The sequence below is a fragment of the Physeter macrocephalus genome, chromosome 14, assembly GCF_002837175.3.
Source record: "Physeter macrocephalus isolate SW-GA chromosome 14, ASM283717v5, whole genome shotgun sequence".
In the NCBI taxonomy this organism is placed as follows: domain Eukaryota; kingdom Metazoa; phylum Chordata; class Mammalia; order Artiodactyla; family Physeteridae; genus Physeter; species Physeter macrocephalus.
The window spans coordinates 102223580-102237160 of NC_041227.1; the positions used below are offsets into that span (position 1 = coordinate 102223580).

The window sequence follows — 13581 nt, forward strand, 5'->3', positions numbered from 1 at the left end:
ATTTTTCTAGAAAAATAAAATACTTACTTTAATTTCAGAAGGTTTTGGGCTACAGAATCCTTCATCAACCTCAATTTTGAACTGTGCTCCTATACTAGAACTATTTCCTTCTAGAACAGTTCCTCCAGGTGTTGTATCCATACTACCATATTCTTTATTATTCATATTCATTGGGGAAAATCCCATAATATGTTGTTCCAATGATGGTGGTGTAGGATACATTTTATGAAGATCTGCAGTGCCTATATTTAATAAAACACACATTTTAACGTAAGACTAAAAAGAAGTTACTCTGTGCTTAAAACAAAGTGGTGGGGAACTTTGTTGAGATTAAGTTTGCAGATTTATCTGGAACACAGATTTGGGAAGCTTACTTATGCAAGATAATGGGTCCAGATTTCCTGTCTTTGATTCCTTGCAGCTGGATTTATCATCTGATCCATTCGCCGATTTTTTAGATCCAGGCTATTAAAAAACACACACACACACACATATTTCTCTGAAATTTAAATCCAATGTGATCAAGATAGTAATCATTCAGATGTAACTTGAAAGTAGAGCCCATTTGTGCTAGAGCCAAATATATACGAAATACAATTTAAAGATACAAAATAATTTAAAGACATAAAACACATTTTAGGTAATCAATAACCCAGATTAGTTTTTCTACTGATTTGATAATGCTCCAAATAACAGAGGAAAAAGTTCCTTCAAGAAAATGACCAATACTTTCAAAATACATAGAACAACCTATTACTTAAAACCTATTAAAAAAAAAGGTAAGAAAACCTACTATAAGGTTTTGTAATTAACATCAGAATTGCCTCTTAGTAAAAGATACTCATAAAGCATTTGCCCCTTAAAATAAAAGACATTAAAGATTCCTATATAATCAATCACCCCTCCAAATTCTTGTTTACACTTTTACCTTGTTTAATAATCTTCTTACCCTGCAAAAATGCTACAACAGGTAAAACTAAGCAAAACTTCAGAAAGATCTCATACGACAAAGCAATAGGATCCCTAACTAAAGGTTAAGTTTTAATACATTGAACAAAACAAGTTTTAGAATCTCTAATCTGTCACCGCTGTTGTTAGAGCTGACAACTTGGTTCCTTGTCTCCTGTTAGCCACCTTGTCTTAGATATGTAGACTGAGCTCTGATTACAACCTTTGACCTCAGAAGAGCCACTGCTGATACGTGAATGGTAGAGAGAGAAAGTACAAAAGTATCAAAGCATTCAGGTATATATTCACCTGAAATATACTATATTACGGGATGTGGAGTAAAAGTTTATGCATAGTGATATCTGCTTTATGTCACTTAATTGAAGAGACCAAATGTACTACAGAAGTTTCCAAGCTACCTTTATGCAGATGAAAAAGGAATTCCCTTTTATAATGCAGCACCCAATTCATTAATTTGCCAGAGACTTGACATTCTAGGGAATCTCATTTTAAGCTTTAATTTCTTTTATCTTCACCTTTCTCTGCAAATGGGTGTTAAAGATTAAGTATTACTTTTTCTTCCTCTTTCATTATTATAGTATGTAGGTGTCTTATAATAATGGCTGTGAAGCCAAACAAATTCAAAAGAAGTGGTATTCCTTAACAACTTGACAAGGCATATAACTTTAATGTTAATTACTTATTATTCTCTAATTGAGTCAATTTTTCGGTCATTTCTAAAACTGGAGGATCAAAGATTAGGTTAATAATTCTGTTTCCTCGAAATTGAGTCATCTGTTGAGAACGTGGATGCATCTAGAGACTGTCATACAGAGTGAAGTAAGTCAGAAAGAGAAAAACAAATATCGTATATTAACGCATGTATGTGGAACCTAGAAAAATGGTACAGATGAACCAGTGTGCAGGGCAGAAGCTGAGACACAGATGTAGAGAACAAACATGGACACCAAGGGGGGAAAACCACGGTGGGGTGGGAATGGTGGTGTGCTGAATTGGGTGATTGGGATTGACATGTATACACTGATGTGTATAAAATTGATGACTAATAAGAACCTGCAGTACAAACAAACAAACAAACAAAAAACAACTAATACTAAACTTTCTTTGGGTTATTTGTATGGAAGTATGTTAATATAAATGTTTCAGACATTACATGAAATTTTAAAAAATCTTATATGTGCTGGTAAAATGTTATAAGTCATAATTCTAGTTATTAAAAAAAATAATAATAATAATTCTGCTTCCTAAGGACTGGAGAAAAAGAACATATGGCAGAGCTCAAATTAAGCTTAATTATACATGTCCTTCAAAGACAAAAAATAAAGAAAAAAAACCCTCAAAGTTTATAGGTGACATTATATCAAGAATGCTCAAGGAATTCCCTGGCGGTCCAGTGGTTAGGACTCTGTGTTTTCACTGCCGAGGGCCCGGGTTCAATCCCTGGTCGGGATCCTGCAAGCCAGGCGGTGCAGCCAAAAAAAAAAAAAAAAAAAAAAACAAAAAAGGCTCAAACATGAGGTTAAAAAAGGACACCAATTAAAGAAATTTTATTCCAAAATATTTCCTATTGTTCAGGGCTAAAACATAGTATTCAAGTCACATATCACTTCTGAAAAATAAACTTATGTAAAATCAAGGAAAACAAATTATAATTGTAATCATTAATAGGATACTCACTGTCAGTTCATCTTCATCAGAATTAAAAAGATTATCAAGGTCAGTGTAAGAGACAGCCAGGTCTGAGTCATAAATCAAACTGGTTGATGGAGGACGGGCATGACTAGTAGGGCGTGGAGCATCTACATATGTCAACCAGAAAAACAAAATCAAAAATTCTACTACTGACCAAATGAGCATTATTCTATTTATTTAAACTAGACATATAACTTTATAAGGGTGTTATGCAATAAGAAATGGTGACTTGTTTAAAATTTAGACTTTTTTTTTCAAAGAAATAAAGTTTTAAATATATGGTCATACCTTCCCCAGGAAGCTCACCAAAGGCTATGTAATCCATAACATAGCTAAGTAATCTACATTAATAATATGTCAAATAAAAATATAAACACTATCGGGACAACAGAATTAAACACACACATATTTAATTTTTCTATCTTCCTGAAATATAAAGGAAGCACAGAATAATTAAGTTCTCTGGCTCTTGAGTCAGACAGACTATTAATTTGAATCCCAACTCCGACACTAACAATATGACAAGAATTAAATGTGATAGAATGTAGATAAAGCACTTTTGCCCAGTGCCAGGCACTTAAGTACTCACTTAAGTACCTCTTAGTTAAGTTTCATTTCAGTTCTAAAATTTTATTTTCCTTTTTTTTTCCAGTTTTAGGGGAAAAAATGACTACTTTAGAAAAAATAAAAATACAAATGAAAGTTAAATTTCTCTTACATTCCCACACAAGAAAGAAAAAAAAAGCAATTTGGTGTATAAACCTTCCAAAGCATCCTCAGAATGGTTAAACAACTTGAAATAGCCCTCCCTTTCAGAAAGGTGAAAGTCACTTTCCAAGTGCCTCTGCATATTATCCTAAAGATTCACTAAAGCAGTAGTTCTGAAATTTTTAGAGTGTGTAAAAATCATCTAGTATATTTATTAAAAACCAAGATTTCCCAGTTTCACCTCAAAACATGCTCCAGAATGTGGCAGATGGTCCACATTTTTGAGAAAGCCACACCACAGGGACAATTACACATTTCCTATATCCTAGGGTAGGTAAACAGGCTAAAAAACCCAAATTGTTAACTCACTTTAAGCTACTTAGAACCACTGACTACTAAATTTATTTCATGAAAGACCATCTCTTCCTCATTCAGGTGGACATTTTTTCTTATTCCTGTTTTTGGTTGCACAGAGCCTGACTGACCCTCTCTATTTATTCCAAATACTAAAACAAAACTTTGCCCCTAAAAGACACGTACCAAAGGACAACTTCTTCTGTCTCCATCAAAAATTAAATAGGGACTTCCTGGTGGCACAGTGGTTAAGAATCTGGCAGCCAATGCAGCGGACATGGGTTCAAGCCCTGGTCCTCTGGCAAGATCCCACACGCCACGGAGCAACTAAGCCCGTGTGCCACAACTACTGACCCTGTGCTCTAGAGCCTGCGAGCCACAACTACTGAGCCCACATGCCACAACTACTGAAGCCCGCACGCCTAGAGCCCGTGCTCCGCAACAAGAGAAGCCACCGCAATGAGAAGCCTGCGCACTGCAGCGCAGAGTAGTCCCTGCTCGCCACAACTAGAGAAAACCCACCCATAGCACCGAAGACCCAGCACAGCCAAAAAAAAAAAAAAAAGAAAAAAAAATTAAATAGGTCTTGTAGAAGAACTAATACATCACGTCTCTCTATTCTATTCACAAGTAGCACAAGTCAGACACTTTCAAAGTGGAGTCTTCTCACCACTTTATCTCCAGTGCCGAGAACAGTGCCTATACATAACATGTGCTCAACAAATATTTGTTAAATTAATGACCTTAGCAACAGTTCTTCTAACTTGGGGAGAGGGGGAGAAAAGGACAACCAAATTATCATAAAGTCTAATTCATAAATTGAGTTTTTTGATCTGAGAGAGATCTCAGGCGATTATCTTATCCTATCACCTCATTTTACAGCTGAAAATTATTTTTATTTGTTAAAAAAGGAGGGACTTCCCTAGTGGCACAGTGGTTAAGAATCCGCCTGCCAATGCAAGGGACACGGGTTCGATCCCTGGTCCGGGAAGATCCCACATGCTGCAGAGCAACTAAGCCCGTGCGCCACAACTACTGAGCCCGTGTGCCACAACTACTGAAGCCCGAGCACCTAGAGCCCGTGCTTGACAACAGAGAAGCCACCACAGGGAGAGGCCTGTGTGCCGCAACGAGGAGTAGCCCCCGCTCACCGCAATTAGAAAAAGCCCACGCACAGCAATGAAGACCCAAGGAAGCCAAAAATAAAAATAAATTTAAAAAAAAAGGAAAGACGTTCCAACAATTCAAAACAGAATTTCTATCACCTAAACTTGCTTCTCCCAGTACAAGATAAACAATAAATCCATCATCTTAAGATAGGTCCCTTTCTATGAAACGTATGAATTATGCAAAAAGGAACAATAAAAGACCAACAATGTCAGATTACTTTGGAGTAACAATCCTGGAATGCAGTATTTTAATTAGAAAATTAAAGTTTTACCTTGCTTGATAGAGGGACTAAATAATGACATAGCATCTTCTTCATGTGATAACACTGTTACACTAGATGGCACATCTTCTACCTGCATACAATATTACATATTAGACTGAAATACATATTTTACCAATAATAAAATATACCAACTATTGAGTAGCTATGTATCAAGCATTCTGCTGGGTATAGTACAGACATCAGTAACTCTCACAACTAACCTATATGATAAGGAAGTAGTACACTCATTTTACAGACAAAAAATAGTTCTAAAGATAACCCAGGAAATACAGCTGATAAGTAGTGGAGCTGGGATTTCAACCTGAATCTGCCAAATTCCAAAGTCCACGTTCTTTCTACAATACCTACTGCCTTCCCAGATACTACTGTTTTCACATTTACAGAAGAACAAAATGTCAAGTACCTGGCACATAGTAAGGCTAAATAAAACTTTGTGAAATGAATTCTTTGTATTAAACATATTATTGGGTCCTTTTTGCAATTTTACAGCTTTCGATTTCCAATTCTGTATTTATGGCAAAATTCTTATCTAGCAGAGTTATCTTAATAGATTACTCTGTCCTTGATAGACCCTCTAATATTTGATTTTTAAAATTTTAATCAAGTAAGTATTTGTACATCTCACACTTTATTCTCATAACATTTTACTTTCAGGGGCACTATAGGTTCTTGATACACATATTCAAAATATCATGTATTTTATAAACTCAGCGATGTGCATTTTACTGCATTTCTGAAAACTGGTAATTCACTTACAGCATAGTTTTACTCAGAATCAAAACAGTTCGTCTATCTAAATGTCCTGATTTCAGTATAACAGAAATTAATGCACTCTTTCTCCAATCTCAAAACTTTTACAATAAAGATCTTTTCATTATCAGAGACCAGCTATAATTTCAAGCCCATACAAGCTCTTAAATTGTGTACAATGTGCCTGATTTACCTATTTTTAAAAAATGTTTTTCTAAGTTAAAATGACGAATTTTTTTTTTTTTCTAAATACAAGTGTGGTACTATATGCAGAGCTACAGATCATCAGTGACACTTTGGTGTACTTTGATTTCTCTTACCTTGTGTTTTTTTCCAGCTTCTCTCTCATTATTTTGTCTATCTTTCTTATCAGGAAAAAGGAATTCCTCATCTCCTTCAACAAATGCATATGGATCAATTTTAGGTTCTTGTTCTGAATCAGATGCTATTGCTGAAAGATACTGATTTTTAATTTGATATTGCTGCACTAATTCATCAGAAACTTTTAAAGGTTTCTTACATTGCACCATTAACCTGCATAAAAAAATAAAAATAGAAAATTAATCATATTCTCCATAAACGTATAACAAATTTCCAAAATGACTTAAGTATCATAAACTTGTTAGAATTATTTTTAAAAAAGAATTATTTAAAGATGATCTAATTTGCAATCCTTCATTTTACAAATGAAGAAACTGAGGCATAGAAGGGTTATGTGATTTACTGAAGTATCAAATTTAGCAATAGAGAAATGGAGCTAAAATCCTGGTCTCATAGTCTTTCCACCAAAATGTGCTGTCTTTTGGTTATCCACTCTGTTCCCAAGTCCTCAATCACACTAACTTGTCCAAATCCATTCACTTGAAAGGGATTCAAATCTAAACTGTTCCAGCACAGAAACTCTCAAAATGTGGGCTATACAGTGAGACACTACTTTTATACAATTTATACCTTTATACAATGAAAGTGATTATCCTTTTCCTACTGCCATGAGTGGATATATTTTAAGTTTAAAACACTTAAGAAAAAAAAATAAGAAAAAAAAAAAAAAAAAACACTTAAGAGCATGACTTGTGTTTCATAAAAATAACATCATTACCATAAATCCAGCAAAACGTTTTACAGTGTCTAACAGAGTTTCGGCGCAAGTATCTCAGAGGTTTTTACTAATCTCGTTGGAAAATCAATTATTAGTCTTTTGGTTCCACATGGTGAATGATAAATATGTTTATACTCCCCTAAAATATCCAATAAAATGACAAGGACAACAGAACAGGTGAGAAGACAACACTGAAGTTAGAAAGATGAACTATTGGAAAGAGACCAGAGAAAGGTGAAATCTAAGGCTTAGAGAGGGAAGCCAAAAGAAGCTGATCTGCACCACAGAACCCTGGAAATCATCAGGACTTTTACATCTCTGAAGACCAAGGTGCTTGGTGAGTGGGAATAGAGAAATGATTCATTTTTGGTTTGTGTATGACACTTTTGGACTCCCAAATTCATGTTCTCTATGGTTTGCAAAGCTGAGATTCCCATGCTGCCATAATAATGGCAGCCAGGCTTCTAGTCAGATAATGCTCAAAATCCTGCAATGACTATTTTACCCTGAGTAAAAAACAAAGTCCTTATAATATCCTACCAAAGCTTTCCATGATCTGTCTCCTCTTTTCCCCTCCAACTTCATCTTCTATTATTCTACTCCTCCCTCTCTTACTCTTCTTCTAAGGTCTTCCTTGATAGTCCTCAAACAGGCCAGACACACTTCTGGCTGTTCTCTTTGTCTGGAACATTCTTCCTCCAAATATTTGCATGGCCAACTCCCTCACTTCCTTCAAGTATTTGTTTAAATGTCACCTTATCTACAAAATCTTATTTAAAATTGCAGTATGCCCACTGCCTCAACACTGATCTCCCTTACTGGGCTCTGTTTTTCCCTCCATAGCATTTATCTCTTAATATACTATATAATTTGCTTTTGTTCATTGTTGTCTGTCACTCCCACTAGACTATAAGCCTCTAAATGTCAGGGATCTTATCTTTGTTTACTGAACTATCCCAAATGCCTAGAAGAGTGCCTGGCACATAATAGGTGCTCAATACCTGCTAAATTAATACATGAAATCTAAAAGCCACACAGGAGATACTGTGTTTGCATTAATAATTCTAAAATACAGTATGTTGTACTTTGAAATAAATCGTCTTTATTCATTAGGAAGTGATACTGCTGCTGCTACTTGTCTGTCCTGAGTATCAGGACAAAACAATCATAAGTAAGATTTGGAATCAATAAAGGTATTTGCTAGTTTATAAATTCTTTGAATGACAGAGATATCGTATCTTGTTAATCTATTCACCAATGTCCAGCACTAGAAGCACTCTATACCCTATAAACTAAGGTTGAAACAGAGGTCATCAAAAGAATAACTGACATTTTCTAAACATGCTATCAAATATGATATATGTCACTGTTATTTCAATGTGCCTCAGATTTATCCCCAAACTAAAATCCCAAGTCTACAAAAACTTTCTTCCATAGGAACATAGTGCTAACATAACTGTCAATGGGCTATATTCTACAATTACCTGTTAGAATAGTTCTGGTCTATAAATAAATGAATAAGCACTTATTTCTTAGAAGAAGCTTTGTACCTCACCATATTAGACCCTAAATGTTTCCTGAAGTGTCTATCAGATACCAATGTGAATCTTTTCAAAATAGCATTCCCATCTACTTTGACATGTATATTCTTATTTAATACTTAAAATAACATCATGAAAATAGGAACCAGACGGTGTGCTGACTTTGATATGAAAATTATGTTGAAAGAAATGGTCACATGGTGGCAGAGTTAGGGCTGGAAAGATTTTAAGTATGCCAATTCACATAACTATTCATAGGCAAAAAGTATAAGAACCTACCCCCCTCACCCCCAGTCACTAACCTGAAAGACTACTCTGTGTTGAGGTGAATAAAACAACTGTTTTTCATATTAAGTTGTCCTCTAGCAGAAGCATAAAAACTGCCACACTCTTTATGCAAGTAGTTGTTAAGCTAGTAGGCAGTAACATTAAAAGGAAAAATCCTACTGCACAGGGCTCTACTAGGAATAAAAATGAGTAAACCAAATGCAATACCTAAAGACAACTTTTTGTTATTTTATTGAATGGTTCTCACAGACAGTGGGATATGCAAAGAATTTAAATGAAGTCAATAATATCAAGGGTATCGTCACAATAAATTAAAAATATAAATTATTTACATTACACATCCTTCTATATTTAAAACGGATAAAAATAGAAATTAAAATTGCTATTTTTTTAAGAGATGCCAGATTAAAAACTCAAGTTAGCATTTCTTCACTCTCCAATTATATAGTATACATAACACTTTTTGTGACTAGGAACAACACACCTCTCCTTTTTTAAAAGGAACTTTCACATATAGCCAAACAGTTAACTACAGAGATAGTTTCAATCAAATATAAAGCTAAATACAGACAAACTGGAAAAGAATGATTAGGTACAGCCATGAAGAGGAAGCTTTGCAATGCCCACAGCAAACTGAAATTACTTTTATATTATTAACTATATCTCCTTCCTCTCACTGTGACAAAGTTACATACTATCCTAAAATGTACTTGTAGAGAATTTAACATGGCCTATAGCATATGCGTTTATGCCTTTATTCAATAAAAATTCTTCTAGACAAGGTGTGACAATATTTTAGAATTGGCAATTACAGAAGGAGATAAGCTACAATTCAGGAAATGTTAATGAAGAAATGAATTCAATAAATCTCAAAAAAATTTTAATAGTAACTTTTCCAGTACCATCTCCAATATTCATAACCAATCCTTAAACTGAGTCAAGCTAGCTGTCAAAAGTATAGCTTTATTGCATTAAAGTAAGATACCAAATAAGGAAGACTTAAAGAAAAAAAATCTTTAAAAAAAAAATCTTTTAAAAGGTTTAGAATACAATAAATCAAAACAAGTTTATTTCATCTTAGACTTCTTTCTATGAAACAAAAAATTAGAAACTACCTTTTAGAGATCAAATAATGCATTATATAACTAGATACATACAATAAAAATCTGGTATATACATATTATATACAACGTAAGACCTAATTCTATTGAGGGATATTACGGTTAAGATATCACAATGTATTTTTTATACTGAACAAGACATAATAAGAACTATGCTCAAGTACAGTTCTTTGTTCAGGGTTTAGAAAGGTTCCTTCTGAATCAAGAGTTACAGACTGTTTTAGGCTGGCACAAATTCTACTAAAACTAAGTGCTAGACCCTTGAAAAAATATATTTAAAAACAACTGTAATATTTCTTGGCAGAAATTTTGCTTTCTTTAAAACTTACAAGGTCTTAAGCCACTATTCTAAAATAGATGTTATCATTAACTAATAAAGAAACTAAAAATAATTAGAAGCAAAAAGAAAATAAAGATATTTGCCACAGATGTGTATATCTTGTGTGGGAGATATGCTATGCTCCACCCCCAACCTCTCTCTCCCCTCCAAATAAATTCTAACAAATTAGAAAAGGAATTTTGCTTTAAAGTAGCTGCTAAAAAATTTGGCATCGACTGCTGCACATGAAGTCTAAGAATAAAGGAAATACTTAGAAATGATGAAGTAATTACTCTGCACTAGTTAAGCAGCCACCACCATCTACAACTGAAAAAGAGTACCTCTTTTCGTTTATCTACCTATTATGAAAGGCTAGTGCCCACCCCTTAATACCAAACAATGGAAAACTTCATTTATTTATGCCAAATGGAAACTGAGTTGTCACTTTACATAAATAAAACAAAGGTCTAAATTTCTCCTCCATAATTTTCTAAAAAGGCACACATCTGTAGAAGTCAACTACTATAAAGAAACCGTTTTTCAACTTCTACTGATGCATTCTTGCCCCTCTGCATTATATATCTAATTGGCCATAAAGTTCTTTAGTCTACTCCACAACATCTATAAAATCCCTCCATCCCTACCATGTCTTTCTAATTTCCTAATGAGGCCCCTGTATCACCTTATAAATAATATTTTGCCACTCCATGATATAGCCCTACCCCACTCTTTAGGTCTCATTTCTCACCATGACACACCAAACCACTAAGCAGCACCCTATAATCTATCCATACAAAACTAGATAAAGCTTCTGATCTCCATAAATGGAATTATTCTCCACTCTGGCTCTGCATCCCTACTATATGTTATACATATACCTGTATCAGAGAATTAATGCTATTTTCCATTAAACTACAATTTCATTTAGGGCCAGGACCCAAATTTACTTTATACCCCAACAGTGCCTTACAGTATCTTGTATATTACAGAAATTTCAGTTTTATTCAAACTGAAAAAGTGCATCTTTGAGGAGTATGAATTAAAAAAGAAAGATAATCTTCCTAAGAAAGGAGAAAGAATATAGGAGTTGCAACAGCCTCTAATTAACCTCATTAAAATTAACTGCTATATATTTTAAAACATTTTCAAACCTCAAAGCATGGGAAAAGATAATAGAAATTTACAATGACTGGGTAACACAAATTCACAAATTTTTTTATATAAAACAAACCAGGGGCTTCCCTGGTGGCGCAGAGGTTGAGAGTCCACCTGCCGATGCAGGGGACACGGGTTCATGCCCCGGTCTGGGAAGGTCCCACATGCCGCGGAGGGGCTGGGCCCGTGAGCCATGGCCGCTGAGCCTGCGCGTCCACGGGAGAGGCCACAACAGTGAGAGGCCCGCATACCGCAAAAAAAAACCAAAACAAAAAAAACACCAAACAACAAACCAGGTTTTTGAATGGATTACTCTTATTACCAGAAATATGTTTGATCATATTACATTAAAAATACAGAATGCTTCTACAAAGAATTTAAGATTGTTTAAATGACATTAAGAAAGCGTAATAGTAATTCTTAGAATTTATTTTTAATGACAAGGGACATCATCTGACTTTGTCAACTGGCTTTGCCAACTTGCTATAAGGAGACGACTGATCCTCATGATATCCCATCTCAAGTAATATTAAGAGCAGGTACTTGAATTAATAAGTTATTCCAACAAGATCTTTTTAACTATGAGAAAAAATAACTTTTGTTTTAGCATAACACAAACACTGAAGACCATGCCAGGTATTTTACTGTGGTCTGGGGAGACTAAAACAGTATGGGAGAGAGCTCCCTAGTGAAACTTAATCATTAAACATGTTTGGCATATCTAATTTAATAATTTTTAACAGAAACTTGAACTCTGGAGTAAGTTATCTGTAATATTAAAGCACCTCAACATTACTAACATTTTGGGCTGGAAAATTCCTTGTTGTGGGGGACAGTCCTATACACTGTTAAGATATTTAGCAGCATCCCTGGCTTCTACCTACCAGATGTCAGCAGCACACGCCCAGGTGTGACAACCAAAATGTCTCTAGTCATTGTCAAATGTCACCTGGGGGTAGGGGGGTGGGAGGCGGCCAGAAACTGCTCCAATTGAGAACTACTGCCAGTAACTTCAGGAAGATAAAATAAAATCATCTAGATGATTAAAACGTAAGACCAGAACTTCTAACCTACCAAGTATAAAACAGGTGTATTCCACAAATATTTCTCAGTTCATATAGCAGCGAGGACTCTGATGGTTGACTTTCTGTGATATCTACCCTATTCTAATCTAGTATTACAATATGAAAACAAGGATTCTATCTACAAGTAATTTGTGACACAACACACATTTTAGTAACTAGCATAACCAAAACTGTATTTATATTCAACTTTAAAAACAAAAAAACCTCTATTCAATCTTTTATGTCTTCTTTTTATGAGGTAGAAAAAGATGGTGACCAGGAACAGGTAGAGGCATGTATTTTCCTTAATTTACATAATCATGACCCAGAACCATTCTACTCTGCATGTTACCTTTCTACATTATGCTTCTTTCTCATTCTTATTCAATGAGAAAAATGCCAAAGTAATTTTAGAACCGACTCTTAAGGTTAAGCTGTATTAACTTCTAAGAGACCTTCATTTCACTTACAGATGCTCATGCACACAAGCAGCCAATACACTAAAAAAAGTTATGGCTAGAATTCGTAAACCTAATGAATAATATGTCCATAAAAACTCACTCTTAAAGTTCTTAAAACTGAAAATATTTACATCACTACATTTTTACATACATTAAATAAGAAAATATAACACCTAGAAAGAAATGTTTTAAAATCATAAAGTAATCTAGGACCACACTGTCATTTCATTCATCCAACATTTGCTGAATGTCTATGTGCCTAGGACTGTTCTGGGAAGGCGCACGCATGCGTGCATGCATGTAAGTTGGAAGAACACAGTAGTGCACAAGACCAAGTCCTTGCCCTCATAGAGCTTACATTCTAATAGGGAAGAGACCATTAACAAATATATAATTTCAGATAATTATATATATGGAGAATATGAAAGTAGTACACAGGATAGGTTGTGACTTGGGGATTAAAGAGAAGTCACAGTTTAGGTACTGTGGTCAAGGAAATACCTCCTGAGAAGGTAACTTTTAAGTTCAACTGAACAGTAAGGGGTGAGGTATTCCCCCGACCCCGTAATGCAATTCTAAAGGCCATGAAGAATGACCTTAACTTTTT

At 34.6% G+C, this 13581-nt stretch overlaps 1 protein-coding gene across 1 annotated transcript in view; it reads right to left on the reverse strand.

The window, feature by feature from the left end:
- The window catches only part of MED13 (mediator complex subunit 13), a 97125-nt gene that overhangs the window by 40093 nt on the left and 43451 nt on the right, over positions 1 to 13581 (reverse strand). The window contains exons 10-14 of the mRNA XM_024127526.3: positions 6247 to 6460; positions 5165 to 5246; positions 2647 to 2768; positions 375 to 465; positions 28 to 242 (exon numbers count right to left, since the gene is read on the reverse strand). Of these exons, the coding sequence (XP_023983294.1) occupies positions 28 to 242; positions 375 to 465; positions 2647 to 2768; positions 5165 to 5246; positions 6247 to 6460 (724 nt within the window). The remainder of the gene's footprint in view (positions 1 to 27; positions 243 to 374; positions 466 to 2646; positions 2769 to 5164; positions 5247 to 6246; positions 6461 to 13581) is intronic.